This window comes from Podarcis bocagei (genome assembly GCF_964188305.1).
Source record: "Podarcis bocagei genome assembly, chromosome: 2".
Lineage (NCBI taxonomy): Eukaryota > Metazoa > Chordata > Lepidosauria > Squamata > Lacertidae > Podarcis > Podarcis bocagei.
The window spans coordinates 59,789,695-59,805,282 of NC_138126.1; the positions used below are offsets into that span (position 1 = coordinate 59,789,695).

Here is a 15,588-nt window from a genome sequence, read left to right on the forward strand (position 1 = left end):
TTATTTTGATTATATGGTGTAGATTTTCACCGTGATGTTTTGTTTTTCTTCATGCTTACTCCAGGAGTGAAATGCTTGAGTTTTCCTCCCAAATTCGTACCACCCTACCATGCTAGGGTAACATGGTTTCATGAGCTGTGTATGCATGGGTTTCATGAGATGCAACTCAGCTAACCTACACCTGTAGCTTTATTTGACATAGAGAGTCAACTGTGTGCTTGTAAGGGTGTCATTGCTTGGAATTAACCATGGAAGGAAAGCTGTCTGCTTCTATACAGTACATAATGTAAATATCAATTAGTAGCTGTTAATGAAAAAGAAGCACCCTAAACAAAATTGCAACTATATTTATGTCCAGCCCTGCCTCCACCCAGTTGCACCCCTTTTGTAAACTGACAAACATGACACCAAACTTCAGAGCTCGCATTCATCACATTAGAAAGGGGAATCTTTTAAAACTGCAATTATAAGCCTTGTTTTTTAATTAAAAGACTGAAAACCTTTAAAAAGGCAACACTATGGTGAACAAAAACAAGTAAGTTTGCTAAGTGATCCACCGAGACTCCCAACAATTTTTAAGTGGCCCACAAAAAAGTCTGAGAACTAGTGATCTTGAGGCTCCTTGCTTCTTTCTACCCTTTTGGCCTAGAAAAGTGAGACTTCATATCTTTTTGGTCCCATAAGCCAAGGAACTTATTTGGGTTGGTGACCTGCATTTGTTTTCTTCACCTAATAGCTCTGCTGTTTTCTTCTATAAGGTCTCTGTTTCAGCAATTCTTGTATGGACTAACCTACAATAGCTGGTTTCAAACAGGTAAGCTCCCTACTGCATGCATCTGGAAGCACGTTTTCCTCACATTTAAAACGTTGTTGTGTGATTGGGGGGGTTGCAACAGGTGTGTAGGTGTAAACATTACATGAATGCAAAAACTTGGGTCATGTGAAATGGCTTAATTTCTAAATAAGAGGTAATGGAGTTGATCTTCTCTGAAAACCATACTTGGGTCCTGTTACATGGGAGCTTTTTCCCTGTCCATAGATGTGCAGAGAATAATTGATTTGTGTGTTTTTAGAAAGGAGACAATGGCATTCTGCCCACATGTAATGGCACGCTTTTCTAAATAAGTGCTGTGCAATTCCTATTGTGATAAAAACAGCAAGGTCAGACTGTAGCCCTACCAAGTCAAAATGTCACCAGCCACCACTGCGCAGGTGCCATACCTATAATTTACACACAGGTTAAAAAAACCCTCCCCAGGTGCTGGTATTCCCATGGAAATTGGTGGGAACTGCATTTAGGACTATTTTTTTAATCAGCTGACATGTCTGCAAGCCCTATAATTAACATAATGTGTGGTTAAAGCCCTTAGACACAACATTAAAGGAGAACAGCTAATTTAGATGATTCAGGAAGGATAAATGTTTGCCACTGCCATTATTTCCAACTGTATGTATTGTGTGTCCGAACAGAGGATGTCGCAGCTGACAGCATGGAATCCAAGGAGACCAGCTGCATCATGAAGCAGACCCAATACTATTTTAGCACAGTTGACTACACCTACAACACCATCATTGACTGTGGAAATTGCTCCAGGTCAGTGGGAGATGTCCCTGCTATAAACATTCATACTAGCTGATCAAACTGTTGGTCCCTAGAAGGTGGTAATCCCTTCTGGCTCAGGTCTCTTTTAAAGTAGGGTTAAAATTGATCACCAGAATTAGCAGTATGGAAACTAGTAAGGGCAGTGAGTGGTATTCGGCTAAGATACAAGAGATCCTGGTGGAATTATGCAGATAGATTGCTTTCCAGGAACAGGCAATATTGGTCTGAATTGCGGGGTGGGTGTATCTACACTACAGATTGATATCATTTTTATACAGTTTTAACCATCATGGCGCTAAAAAAATAAAATCCTAGGAGTTGAAGTTTGGCGAAGGTGGACAGATTCCTAGCTGCCCTGCTCAAAGAATTCCAGTTACTGTATCTGGTTGCCCTAGGCAGACAGAATGAATACTAAGCCAATTAGAATATTAAACCAAACAAAACATTGTGTCAAATGCATTATTTTAAAAGCAAAAGTAGATGCCACAGGAGGCTTGGGGGCAATCAGGAGGAGGACCATGACGGGCCAATGTGAGGAGTTTTTACCCTCATATACACACAAACCACCATTCTGATGAAAATCACCCCATTCCAAAACTGTTGTTTACATTGTGAGGGAAGCTCCGGCTGACAGCAACTGGAAATAGGAGCTGGGGTTGGGGGTTGTTCATCAGGACTGCAGTGGGGGAGGAAAAAGTTAAATCCTTTCCCTACAGTCTTGGTCTCTCCCCTGCCCTGTGGTGACTAATTGTTTAAATAAAATAAGCAGTCACTTTATGTGTGAGAACACATTTAAAATAAGCTGTATTTTGGACCTAAATGCATATCATAGATAATGCCTAGATAAAGAAGCAAGCATAATCATGACCAAAAGTAAATTGTGTATTCCTTTATTATTAGTCATGTTTTCCTTCCAAATACACAAGAGTGGGGCCTGATCCTTCTTCCACTGCCAGTTGCATGCATTTAGAAAGGTAAAAAGTGGCAAATTGCACACACATACAGCTCTTATCTGATGCAGTTTGCATATATTTTGTATTTGGGCATGTGTAGTTTTGCCATAAGGCCAAATGTAACTTTAACCTTTATTTTATGAGCTGAATTGTTGTAATAATCTGCAGTAAATAGAAATAGTACTAAATCAGCATGATAGCAGCACTTCGTCCTTTCCCCACGCCCTTTTCTTTTTCTTCCCTAGGCTATTCCATGCACAAAGGCTTGCTCGCACCAACCTTCTGTTTGTTGTGGCAGAAAAGCCAATATGCAGCCAGTGTGAGTCCACCAAGCTTCTCCAAGCGGAGATAAAGGGTATCCTTTGCTTCTCAGCTCTGCTGCATGATGCGGTATCAGGTTCAACATAATGGGCCCAACCACACTGGAACCCTTCCCTCCCCTTCTCCCCCCTGCCTCGGCATTGCAGTGTTGTTTTTGTTGAGAGTGGAATTGCTGCTCTGTTTCTACATGCCAATGAATATTGGACTGTATTCATTGCGCAATTCCATGGCCCATGGCAACGTTTAGAGTGGGAGGTGCATGAAAAGTGGGTGGTGCTTTGCAGGTCACATGGGCTGTTCCAGGGCACACCTCCACCTCCCCATTATCAGTTGCCATGCACATATGAAAATACTTACCTGTGCTAAGTCTTAATGCAAGCGGTGGGGTGTGAAGTCCCTTTGCGTGATAGGTAGTTGATAGTTTCTTTTCCCCCGAATTGAGATACCTACACACCTTTGTACATGCATGTTTTGCTTCATAACCTTCCTTCCAGGAGAGCTAGAAACTTCTTTTTAAAACGTGTGGCCCTTTTATAGGCATGGTTCCTGGTGCAATCTGTTTATCAAACTGGCTGAGCTCTGGCTGATCAGCACAGGGCAAGGTGGAGTCGAAAAACACTCTACAGTGGTACCTCGGGTTACAGACAGTTCAGGTTACAGACTCCGCTAACCCAGAAATAGTACCTCGGGTTAAGAACTTTGCTTCAGGATGAGAACAGAAATCGTGCTCCAGCGGCACAGAAGCAGCGGGAGGCCCCATTAGCTAAAGTGGTACCTCAGGTTAAGAACAGTTTCAGGTTAAGAACGGACCTCCAGAATGAATTAAGTTCTTAACCCGAGGTACCACTGTAATGTAAAAATTTGAAGCTTTATTAATCAGAATATAGCAGTTAGTGCTCTTAACCCCGCAATATGCTCAAATTATGAATAAAGTCACCTAACATGCGTTCATACTTACAAATGCACAACCTGGGTGGCTGGTTCAAGTGTAATGTGTTGATGAGAGACCAGTGCCCCTGGGTCTCCGCATGCCTGCCTCAAGAGTCTGCTGTGAATCTCTGACTTGCTTTAGTTTTGGGGTGTTTTTATACCTCAAAGGTCACCGCACATTTTCACTACACTAGACTGTCACATGGACAGAGAGACCATAAAACCATAAACCATGTTGCCACTGGCAGAACCAATAGAAAAGTTATACTTCCTTCTTATCTGGCAAATAGGCCCTTGGCTCTCTCCAGGGTGGCTGATATTACATTGCACGGTGTTGTATATTGCCTGTTAGCGAGGCCCAGACTTGCTTTGGCTGCTGTTATGTTATGGCGATTACTCACTCCAGTTGCTTCTCACTCCCACAGCACTCTCTTCCTTCCCTGTAACAAGGAAATCACTCTCACACATTCACACTCTAGGTTCCATTGGATTTATGGCTTAATTATACTCAAATAGCAGAAAGACCAGAAAAAGTCACAATAGCATTAGGCCTTATAAGCCAGGTTAGTTACATAAGAAACATTAAAGTAAATATTTGGAAGCTCTCTCTTGCATAATACTAGAACCTGGGGCTAGCCAACAAAGCAGAATGTTGGAGGATTCAGGACAGACAAAATAAAGTATTTCTTCACACAGTTAAACAATTGAATTTGCTACTACAAGATGATGTAGCCATCAATTTGGATGGCTTTAAAAGGAGACTAGACAAATTCATGGAAAATATCAATGGCTATCAATTATTATGGCTGTATATGGTCTCCGGTATCAGATCTGGTCTGCCTCTGATAATCAATTGCTGGGGAATATGAGTGGGGAGAGTTCTGCTGCACTCATGCCCTACTTGTGGAGTTCCCAAAGGCATCTGATTAGCTACTGTGAGAACAGAAGGCTGGACAAAATGTGCCTTTGACCTGATCCAACAGGCTCTTCTAATGTCCTGTCTACACATGGTTGCCTATTTCCCTTTCATGCCTACCAGTAGGTAGGGATCATTGTGGGATTCTGTTCATGTGAATTTAATTTGAAAATGAGAGTTAACACATGGTATCTTTCTGATGAAGCATTTATAGACATGTAACAAAAAGGAGTGGATACGAATAAGCCATTGCCCTCTCCCTGTGAAAAATTTCATGACAGACATTGGCCACATCCACACTGCTGGTTTCTCCCATTACTGTAATGTTTTGTTTACTTGTAAATCCACACAATGCAGTCATGAGCCCCCAGTGTTTCCATGATTGGTGCCTCTTCAGTCCACCCCCCCCCAAATGTTTTGCAATGGTTTTCCTGCTTCTTGCACTATAGCTCTACAAATATTCTGTGCTTTTGCTTGTTGGGTGGAAACATGGCCAGATTATAATGGTGCAAATGGAGCAATTGCTGTGACACTCAGATATTATTTGATACTTTGAAGTTCGGTCACCAGACATCATTGGTCAATCCCCATCAGGCCCAAGGGGAAGGGGGAAGCTCAGGACCTGGCCACCCCTGTGAAAAGTCCTTGGTCTGATCCAGCAGGGCAGTTCTTGTGGTTGCTAGTCTCCATAATCAAGGGCTCCTTTCTTTGACCCCACTCCTCCCGCTCTTCCATGTCACTACAAGTGTATTTATTGCCTTGTGCTATATTTTCTTTGACACTGCAAAGCTCCACCGGGAGATCCCAATCAGTGTGAACTAGTAGACAAGCCACGGTATCGAAAAGGTCCCCACATCTGTTTTGACTACAATGCAACGGTAAGTAGGAGGACACAAGGAGTGCATGGATATATCTAAAGTGGCTTTGCTCCGTTAGGAGGAAAGCCTGGAATTTGAGAAACCCAAGGCTGAAGCTGTAGGCTAGAGCTTTCCTTGTCAAACCATTCTACTGATATGAAGGGCCATATCAGGGCTGTATGTAGGGGAGGGCTATAGTTCAGTGGGAGAACACTTATTTACATATAGGTTTGAGGTTTGATACCTGGCATGTCCAAGTAGAGCTGGAGGAAATTCCTGTTTGAAATCCTGGAGAGCTACAACCAGTCATTGTAGGCAATGCTGAGTCAGATGGACCAACGGTCTGACTTTGTATAAGGCAACTTCCTATGTCCCTAAGGGATTCAGTCAGAGTACTGCTCGCAATAGGAAGCTGGAGTACCAGGCCACTAGTCCATCTACTCATCCCCTAGCCTGCTAATTCAATTGGCATATTTTACTGTGGGGTAACACTCCTCGCCAAATTTGTCCCAGTGTAGCAAGATGCACTGCAAAGGGTAGAGATCAGGAATAAGCAGCCCAAAATATTGGGGGCACCCGCCCCCAATGTCCAAAAAAATTAGGGGGCAGAGGAGGCCAAGCATGGCGTGGCTTCAGTGGCCAGGTCCTTCTCCTCTGTTCACTTGCCACGGAGGGGAAGGAGGGCTGAAGGAGCCCCTCACCGGAGGAGCCACCAGCCGTTGAAGCTACACTACTGCTGCATTTAGCTGTACTCCCCAGCTCCTTCCGACAGCCTGATGTTGCATGTGTGATGATGGGACATTGCGCATGTGTGGTGTGACACACGCAGTGTTGCCCTTCAAATCACTTTCACAAGATGCACCTCTGGGAGGATGAGTATCTCTTTAATAAGGCACTCCTTTTCTAATGGCAAATTCACTCTATTTGGGAGGTGGCACTCTTTTTGCCAACTATTCCTTAGAGCTGATCTGGAAGTCCTTCTAATCTCACTGGGCTCTATCTTCAAAAAAAAAAAAGAGATAATTTTCCTTTCCCATGTTTATGGGAACTGTGAGAATATGTACAGAGTAATGGACCTAGGATGGGAGATTGAAGTGTCTACTGAATCATAAAGACTATTGTGGTTCATGTTGAACAGCTTTTGAAAATCACATTGAAAAACATGCAGGGAAGTAACTTATCCGTGCCTACATATGGAATGACCAAAATTATCTATCCTTTTTTTATTGTTTCCATAGGAAGATACCTCAGACTGTGGAAGAGGGGCCTCCTTTAGACCTTCTTTGAGTATCTTGTTATCTCTGCAGCTCCTCCTCCTCTATTTGACTGCCAGTCGCCATCCGCTGCCCTTGGTGTCTTGCCTTTGAAACATCCATTTAGTCTAGCCCATTCATTTTTGCTTTGTGCACCATCTCCATTCCCTCCAGACTTGCCAGAAGAGGGCAGCTGCCTAGTCCCATCAACTCTGGTTACACCTTGGCACTCACTCATGAGGACCTTCTCTTTCGTCATTCAGAAGTCCAGAAGCTATTCTCATTGTTTTGTTTCCTGCCATCCTCTCCTTGCCCTTCCAGTGTCTCTGCACAGCAGGTTGTGCAGGTTGAGCTCTGAGCAAGACTTTGGGAAGCACGAACCATTGCGACTTTCTCCACACAGTGAACATCCTTGAGCTTTGATTCATTGCTCCCCTTTCCACCCATTGAGCTGTGGCCAAATAACAAAGAACAGTGGCCTCGTAAGTTTTTTTTCCCCCATTGAATCCATGGAATTCTGGGAAGACCTTTGCCAGTTTTCATCAGGATATCTCTTGACATTTTATTGTCTTAAAAGTATTTAATCAACAATGCTGACAAATTGCTATTCTGTTTGAAACAATTTACTTTCCCATCCCAATCATGCAAACAGCAGCAACAACAAAATTATTCAATAGAACAGGAAAAACAATGGTATATTCTTGCCAAATTGGTTCTGTAGTCTAGTTTAACTTTTCAGCCAATTTAAATGGCTTATTAAACTCAAAAGTAATCCTAGGATGTCACCACGGCATCTCCATCCCACCCAGCCCGCTCTGTGTTTTCAAAGGCCATCGCTGCTGAATCTTTCATTAGTTAGATCCCATCTCAAATCAATTTTTAAATTATTATTTTTAGCTTGAGGATTTTAATCTAGATCGTTTTACATCTAATTTCCAAGCATTTTATCCTGACAAATTATAGTATTTGTTGTCAGCAACAAAGACACAGAAGAGAAAAAAGAAAATTGACTTGAATTTTATGGTCAGTATTATTTATTTAAACTAACTCACACCATACTGAGAGGACTTGGAGAGCAAGCAGGGGAGAAGGAAGTGTGTGAAGATCCTTAGGCATACTAGTAACCCATACATGGTTGAAGGTCACAGTGGCTCTCGCTGTCTTTAGCAAAATGAATAGCAAGACAGAGTATTTCTAGTGGGCACGAAACAGCCAAAACCCAGCAGTCCCTGGCTTCATTTTTTTCCTTGCCAAGCCTGTTCCCTGCGTGGCCCATAAAAGTTTAAGTCCATCAAGAAAACAAGATGATCTCTTCTGCTCCCCCAAATCACTGTGAAGACTTCATTTTGGGATTTTTGCAGCATTCTACCCTTGAGGTGGACAAAGGGTGGAGTTGGCCAAGATAAAGATGACCTTCTTCCCAGTTCACACTGTCCCTTTTCTTCTAAAGGAAATTGTCCACCATGATTGGCAGCAACAATTTGTGCCAAACCAAGAAGGTGATAGCTAAAGGTTTTCTTCCTGGACTTTGTGCAGAAAACTGACTGCACCTTTAGAGTCCCCTCCATCCATCCAGTATTGGAATCACAGTGGTGGGCAATGGGCCACAACTAGAGCTCTAAAAGCAGATGTTTTGCAGACAGCTAATTGTCTCCAGTGTCCATGCAGAGAAAGGTGAAAGAACTCTGCATCGTAGTGAAGGTCATGATGACACCTGCCATTCACCTCAAACCCACAGAACACTTCAGATGACTTTGCAGGTACATATTTCATGGCTGGGAGGATTATTACTGAAAGCAGCGACATATACTGTTGGAGGTTTGAAAACAGGAGTAAAACTTGAATTCATCACCCAGTCTCCGCAAAAGCTGCTTGCTGTTGAGGGCAGGTTATCCAGTTTTGTGCCTGTTATTTCTGCACATACAGTGATAAACATACCTTGCCACTTAATGAAAGCTTTTTCAGTCCCCAGAGAACTCAAAGATTTCTTTCTCTTCAGCCAAATATCCCCTCATGCATTGCCTCTGTACTCAGAGTAGCCAGCAAAGTGGGAAGGATCCTGTCTTGCTTCTGCTGTGGGTGATGTCAGAGCCACAATCACATATTGGGCAATATGAAGAGCAGCAGCACAATGCAACAGTGTAATGCAACTCCATCAGAAGGTAGCGGTTAAGTGCGCTGTCAATAACTCTGATGGCATTTCCTTGCAGCACAATGTGATGTGATAGGAGGATGAAATGTCGTGCATATCTTGGTGCACCTCATTTTGACTTCACATGCTCATTTCCTCAACCAAAATTCTCTTTCCAGTTAATCCAAATCCTGGCATACAACCTATTGTGATTAATTACAATGTTGTGAATTCCATTTGCCTTGTTAAAAGGAATTCTAGAAAGCAAATAACGGTGGGATGGTTACTTGAACCTGTACGTTTCTAGGCAAAGAAAGCTTGCTCAACAATGTGTGTGAATGGGAACTTTCTGTAACCTTGGTTTGGTGCTTCAGTACTGAGCCAAAATTTTAGAGAAAGTCTCTTGGAAAGAATGTAGCATGCCAAACTCCTATGCTGGTTACATCACAATTTATTGTGCAGATTCTGGTGGCCCCACTGTTAAGGTGTTTCATTGCAAGGCAAATGGCAGGAACCCCTTTAAAAACCTGATTCGTCTTGGGAGGTTTTGATTCACCCAAACAGTCCCAAAGAACATGCTGCAATGCACTACATGTGTATCTTCAGAGAAAGCTGAAAATGGATTTTTGCGCTCCTGGTCTGGTCTGGTTTGAATGGGGGTAAAAAGCAGGTCACTGCTGTCATATGCAAGGTAGTAGTACAATGTAAATACATGAAAGAGGTAACTTTGTTGTAGAAAAAAAATCATTTGAGAGATCTGGAAGCAAACCTTTAGCACACACATTGAGGTGCATTTGCTTTCTTTCTAGTGATCCTTGTTCTTGAGATCAGAAATAGTTTCTTAACCTTTCAAAAACCAGCTCTGTCCCAAATCCAGTCTACATACCCCCTCTCCTGTCCTGCACCAAATGCCCTATGTTCCAGAACCTTTTTCTCCAGGTCTCCCACTGTTCTTCCCCAAGCTGACTTATATACACAATGATACCACTGGTGCTAAGGTTAATAGTTTTGCTTCATTGGCCTTGTGTAGATTTCTAGAGAAGCAAACTGGGAAGTTACAAATAGCTCCAACTCTACCAGAAACACAGTAGAGAGAGACAGAACCATTACTCCTTGAGTAGACTTCCAGTAATAATCAAGTGTACTAGTTGTGGGTACAGTCCCAGTATCTTGCTAGTCTCTTCTGAGCAGAGACTGCCAAATTGTGCCAAATTGTGTGATTGTTTTTTGTGGTGTGAGCAACTGTCTATGGTGTGCTTGGCTGAAATCCCCCAGGTTCATTCCCACTTTGGTCTGACTAAAAGCATAGTCTTCCCTGACGCCACTTTGTCTGTGACTGTTTGGCTAGTGCTCTGGAGCCACCATATGTTCATAGGGTGTACTTCATTAGTAGGGGAGATTCAGGGATGGAGAAAGCTGGAGCACAGATTGGGATATGGCAGTGCCTGTCAGCTGAATGAGAGATGGTTTCATAAAAAGCGCCTTGCCCCACTTTGGAGCACTTTAGACCACAAACAGTATGGCTACTACTTCTCGGTTGGCTGCTATCTCACAGTCACTCAATACTGGTTTACTATCCACTGGGATCAAATCAAGGTCTTTGTGTTGGTGTTTGAACTGTGACTGATCCCCTTAGAGAGGTGGTTTTCAAACTTGTACACGGCTAACAGAGCCTCATTACAAATTTTCCAAGCATATTCCACCGTTCATTTATATCGGCAGCAGTGCTGGGAAGGTTAGGGTCATGCCCAATAATGGAAATAAAGAAATAATAATAGCAACAGCTCAGTGTTTTGCATCCATAATTCGTACAGCTATAGCTTAAAATCGCCATCATTCCTCCCCTGGTGTGAACCTGTTTCCAGCCACTTCGCTGCAAAAAAGGCATATATACCACTGATTTGACCACAAATTCAATTCTCGGGCCTGCCCCTCCCCCACCTTCAGGTGGGATATCCACTTTTAAAAATTTATATTTTAAAACATATGCATCTTTCTGCAGTTAACCCCCCCTTTTAAATTTAATGTAGAAACTGTGTTTTAAAGGTTGAAATGTTGACATGATTTTGGAGCATCAGTGGTTCCAGCCAACCAGGCTATGCACAACTAGCTTCTGCTCCAACCATGTAGAGATAGTTTCCCTGAGCTCTACCCAGGTAAGAAAACAATACACCTGAACAAAGTACAGTAAGCAGGCAAGGGCAGATTTAGGGCAGTGTGAGCAGTGCGGCCGCACTGGACACACATCTCAGAAAGGTGCCTTCTCAAAGCCCAGTAAGCACTTGCCCAGCTTCAGGAAGGGCTCTGACAGGGTTCCAAGAGTCCTCCTGCCTCCTTCCCAAAGCCAGGCAAGTGCTTACCATGCTTTAGGAAGGAGGTAGGAAGATTCCAGGACCCTGTCAGAGCCTCGCGCCTCCAGCCTTGTATAGGGACAGGGTGGCTTATTACCAATGTCCCTCCCTGAAGCAGGCTTACACAGGTGGTTCAGCACTCAAATCCTATACATCTGTATGCACCCTAAGGTTTTTTAAAAAAGCTGCTCTACTTCTCACATGTGGTTACCACTGGTAACAAAGTTGAGAGACAGAAAGATGTGTAGGTGCTGCTGGGGGGTGGGCAGGAACAGCTGTGCTGGGTCAGAGCAAAGGACTGTATAGTTGAGCGTCCTGTTTCTCAGTGGCAAAGCACATCAATTCAGTAGCACTCTTCCACTGATGTCCCCCGGCGACTGGTATGCCGAGTCATCTTGCATCTAATACTGGAGGTAATACGGAAGAGTTTCTCAAGATCCATTCTAGCCATGACGTGCTAGCAGTTGTTCAACATTGTCCCAATGTTGTAGTCTCCCAGTGACATAGTCTCCCAGTGACATGCAGTGGTTCTGATGACCGCTACCTAAACTTGTGGAACTCTTGTTTTCCTACTAGCTTAGATTTCAGTGAATCCTTGCTGGTGATGCTGGCATTTGTTCAACTGAAACTGTAGTGCATTAAGCCTCCAGTCTACCTTATGGAGATTAGCTTTGCCTGTTTCTGCATTTCCATGCAGCACATCTATCCTTGTTACAGCTTATAGACCTTCCCAGCACCTGGCTTTGGTCTCCCTGTCAGAGAGGAGTGAAGAATGATGAACAGAGAATGTTGGAGATGGAAAGGAAGATGTCCAGTAGCCCAACAGCAGGCAGAGCACAGATTGCAACACAGCACATTTTCCACTTGGAGTACTTCCCCACATTACACCTGGATACCAGGGCATTCAGCCTCTTGACTGACTGGTCAGGAGATCAGTACCAGATGTGATGGAGATGCTGCACTGCTCCCACACCATTCATTTCTATTTGTGGAAGCCATGTTAGATGTCACTGGGTCAGAGCTAAGGCAAAAGGGAACTGGGGTGGAAGACCCTCTTTCCTATCATACAGTCCAACAGCACCCCTCCCTCACATTTTTCACAATGGTTATATGAATGAAACAAAGGCCTTGTTTCTCTAGGTTTCAAAGCCAAAGCAGGCAAGTATTTGGATGGTGAACTTTTCCTAAGATGAGAAAATGTTGCCCTATTTTCAATGCAAGTGGATGATTCCTTTTTATTTTTAAGGTTGTTGTTTGTGCATGAGTTGATGGCATCCCAATATGTGCAAGTCTGAAGATGGGTAGAAGTTGTGCTGGTTTATTCCCCTGCCGCAGTAGTGATATTTGCCATTTTAAGAATGAGATCTCCTGGTGTTATGTATAAATGAGTGTACAAGACTGATCTACGCAACAACTAGCTCTTTCCAAATAGCTTAGAAATATAAACCAGGGCTGGGAAACCCATTCCCAGCACAACTCAGATTATCTGTAGGGTGTCCTAGAGTCCCCCTAGGTCAGAACTATGCCCCCACCAGTCAGAATCACCCATGGGTTGCCTGTAAGTCTGTCTCCATTTCAGCTTTGTCTGCTGACAGATGGAGATGGTACAAGGACAAATAGATTGAGGGAAGCCAAGAGCATGATGGGGTTGCTTGCCTTTTATCTCTAACGTAGAAAAATGGATAACCTCGCAAATCATAGTAACCTATCTTATAATAGGAAAGGAATGGAAATAGCTTCCCAAGCTCTTAGAATGAAGAAATAGTTTCTGGGAGCATAAAATTGGAGAGCCTAAAGGAATTTTACCATGAAGTACTATATCTGAAATCGGCACGGAAAGACGCAGAGAAACAGCAAGGAGATTGTGTGTGCTATTGTGAACTTGGGTTGACCATCAAGGTGATTTTCTGAATCCTGGAGAGGACCTTGAAGGAGAATGAAGCTGTACAAGATGAGAGTCTGTAGGGAGCAGTAGACTTGCCCAGTACAGGAAAGTCTGTAGAATGGAGAAGCCTGTAAAATCTTTTGAGATTGCTGGTCATTCCCAATAAGGCATCCTCCTAGCAGATCCCAAAGGGCTGAGTGAAGGCTAGTTCAGGCTTCCCTATGTCCCGGTCGCATGTGACTAGCAGTACTGGTGAGACATAGCAATGATTCAACCCACCTCACATGCTTTGTCCATTTTAAAATCCATTTGAGCAAAACAATTTGTGGTAGGGTAGGTGGGTGGGAAAGGGAGGGGGGTCCATGAAAACCCTGAACATGGTCTTGGAAGTTTGACTCCAGAGCCAAGCGGGCAGGGAGGAGATTCACTAATAATGACAAGGTTGATTAAAGGTCATTTTGCTTGTAGCTTTTTCAGTGTGTGTTTGGTTATGTCTATGGGAACTGTGCTTTGACCAGATGGCTGGCTCTGTGTTACCAGGAGTGTGTGTAAATCTGTAGTCTAGTCGGGTGCTGCTCATTTGAGAAAAATGGAAAAAAACAAATATACATAATTATAAATATATATATATTATATTATATTTTAAGTTAAAAAACAAAAGGGAAAAAAGCAAAACATGAAGTAGCTGTCCTTATAGCTGCTGGGATCCAATTCCTAACATTCTTCATCTGAAAGTTTTGTTCCCCCTACTAATTCAAAAAGGGTTGTTTTTTTTAATTATTATTTGAATCTCTTTTTTGTTGTACAGAAGAGTTGGAAAATTTTAAAAAAGACTAAAATCTTTGTAAAATATTGTGTGCGTGATTCCTTGTAAAATATTTTAAAATTGTTTATTACAGAGGATCAGTTATTAAATAATGTTCATATTTTCACTTCAAATGTGGTGGCTCTTTTACTGGTTTACATTTACAACACATTAAGAATGGTTAGATAAGTAGGTACCTTTCTGGTCTCGTGTTCTGATGTTTACAGTTCCGAGTTTCTCACGTTGCAAATCCTAATGAGGAAAATAGAAAAAATAGTAAGGATCAATAGAGTTGAGCTAAAAGTTCTATCTCAAACTGTGACGTAGCTCCAGAACTGGGTGAGGGCGGTGAGAGACTTGATTCCTAACCATACTGCTCTTTCCAGCCCTCTGTAAGCCTCTACCTTTGATCTGGGGTAGACCATTTCAGTATTCTTGCTGGTTAAATGAGATATGGTAATTAATCCCCACAGGGGGTTAGTCACCCTGCTTGGCACCAGCCAGTCGTTACACAGAAGTGCCTTGCCACTAGAAAGCAGCTTCTTTTATATTAGAGAAACTTACCCAAAGAGCTGGCGTTTAAGACACTTCCCACTTCCTCTCTAAGGAAGATCTTAGTGTGCCTTCTTAGTGAATGGATTCAGGATTATGGAAAAATGACCATTAATGATGACGATGATGATATCAAGACAAAGAGAAGAACATAAGAGTCCCTTGGATGAGGCCAGTGACCCATCAAGTCCAACACTCATTCTCAAACTGACCAGCCAGATGCCTATGGGCAGCCTACAAGCAAGACCAGAGAACAAAAGCACTATCCCTTCCTGCTTTTTCCAGCACCTGGTATTCAGAAGCGTACGATACATGTAGCACATAACCATCAAGAAAGAAGAAAAGTGAATACAGAAGTTGTGGGACTCAGGTTCTTCCTGACTCCGGCCCGACTCACAGGAATCCTGAGCCGGCTGGGCAACTGTATGTTGCTTCCTTCCCCCAACGATGACGACTTCTACTACTACTACTACTACTACTACTACTACTACACATACCAGAAACAGGAGGAGGGGTAAGCAGGTGTCTGTGTTCCTTGGCCCTGGCCTACTAACAGGCCCCTGACACTGGTCTAAGATTTAAAATATTAAAATGGTTGCCTAGAGCTTTCAAACAACCTGGAAATACTTTTATTTTATGTACCTCCTAAAACACACACAAATTGCATTACTTTCTGCCATATGCTGGGAAGCTCTGCCATATGCTGGGAGGTAAATAGATAAAATCTACACCAATTGTTTGTTAGCGGGTCTTCCTGGAGACACACAAAGCCTTGCCAAGCTTGGCTGGTCACAATATACAGGCTGATCACTGGGGATCACACAAAGATATGACTTCAAAATATAATGGGCCATAGCCAGTGCTACAGCTCCACTGGTACACTGGAGCGTCCATTCCAATTTCGGGGGGGGGGGGATACAATCGGGATCAGATTTTGGGGTGTGAATGTGGAGGAGAGGAAGTGGAAGTCCAATTGCACCAGCACATCTACGCATGCAGAACATTAGATGCCTCCCATAGTAGCAATGCCA

The 15,588-nt window shown here is 43.1% G+C and overlaps 1 protein-coding gene and 1 long non-coding RNA gene across 6 annotated transcripts in view; one reads left to right on the top strand and one right to left on the bottom strand.

Moving 5' to 3' along the window:
- CACNA2D2 (calcium voltage-gated channel auxiliary subunit alpha2delta 2) overlaps nucleotides 1-14,139 on the top strand; it is a 553,469-nt gene extending 539,330 nt beyond the window's left edge. For 4 of the 5 annotated variants that reach the window (XM_081177654.1, XM_081177655.1, XM_081177656.1 and 1 more), the window contains 5 exons: nucleotides 759-814; nucleotides 1,471-1,594; nucleotides 2,802-2,911; nucleotides 5,513-5,601; nucleotides 6,819-14,139. In XM_081177654.1, the coding sequence (XP_081033780.1) occupies nucleotides 759-814; nucleotides 1,471-1,594; nucleotides 2,802-2,911; nucleotides 5,513-5,601; nucleotides 6,819-6,947 (508 nt within the window). In that variant the 3' untranslated portion in view covers nucleotides 6,948-14,139. The remainder of the gene's footprint in view (nucleotides 1-758; nucleotides 815-1,470; nucleotides 1,595-2,801; nucleotides 2,912-5,512; nucleotides 5,602-6,818) is intronic. The other variant, XR_014003634.1, reaches the window with a different exon arrangement.
- LOC308577849 overlaps nucleotides 1-15,588 on the bottom strand; it is a 58,468-nt gene that overhangs the window by 36,660 nt on the left and 6,220 nt on the right. The window contains exon 2 of the long non-coding RNA XR_014003720.1: nucleotides 14,203-14,257. This is a non-coding gene — a long non-coding RNA (uncharacterized lncRNA). The remainder of the gene's footprint in view (nucleotides 1-14,202; nucleotides 14,258-15,588) is intronic.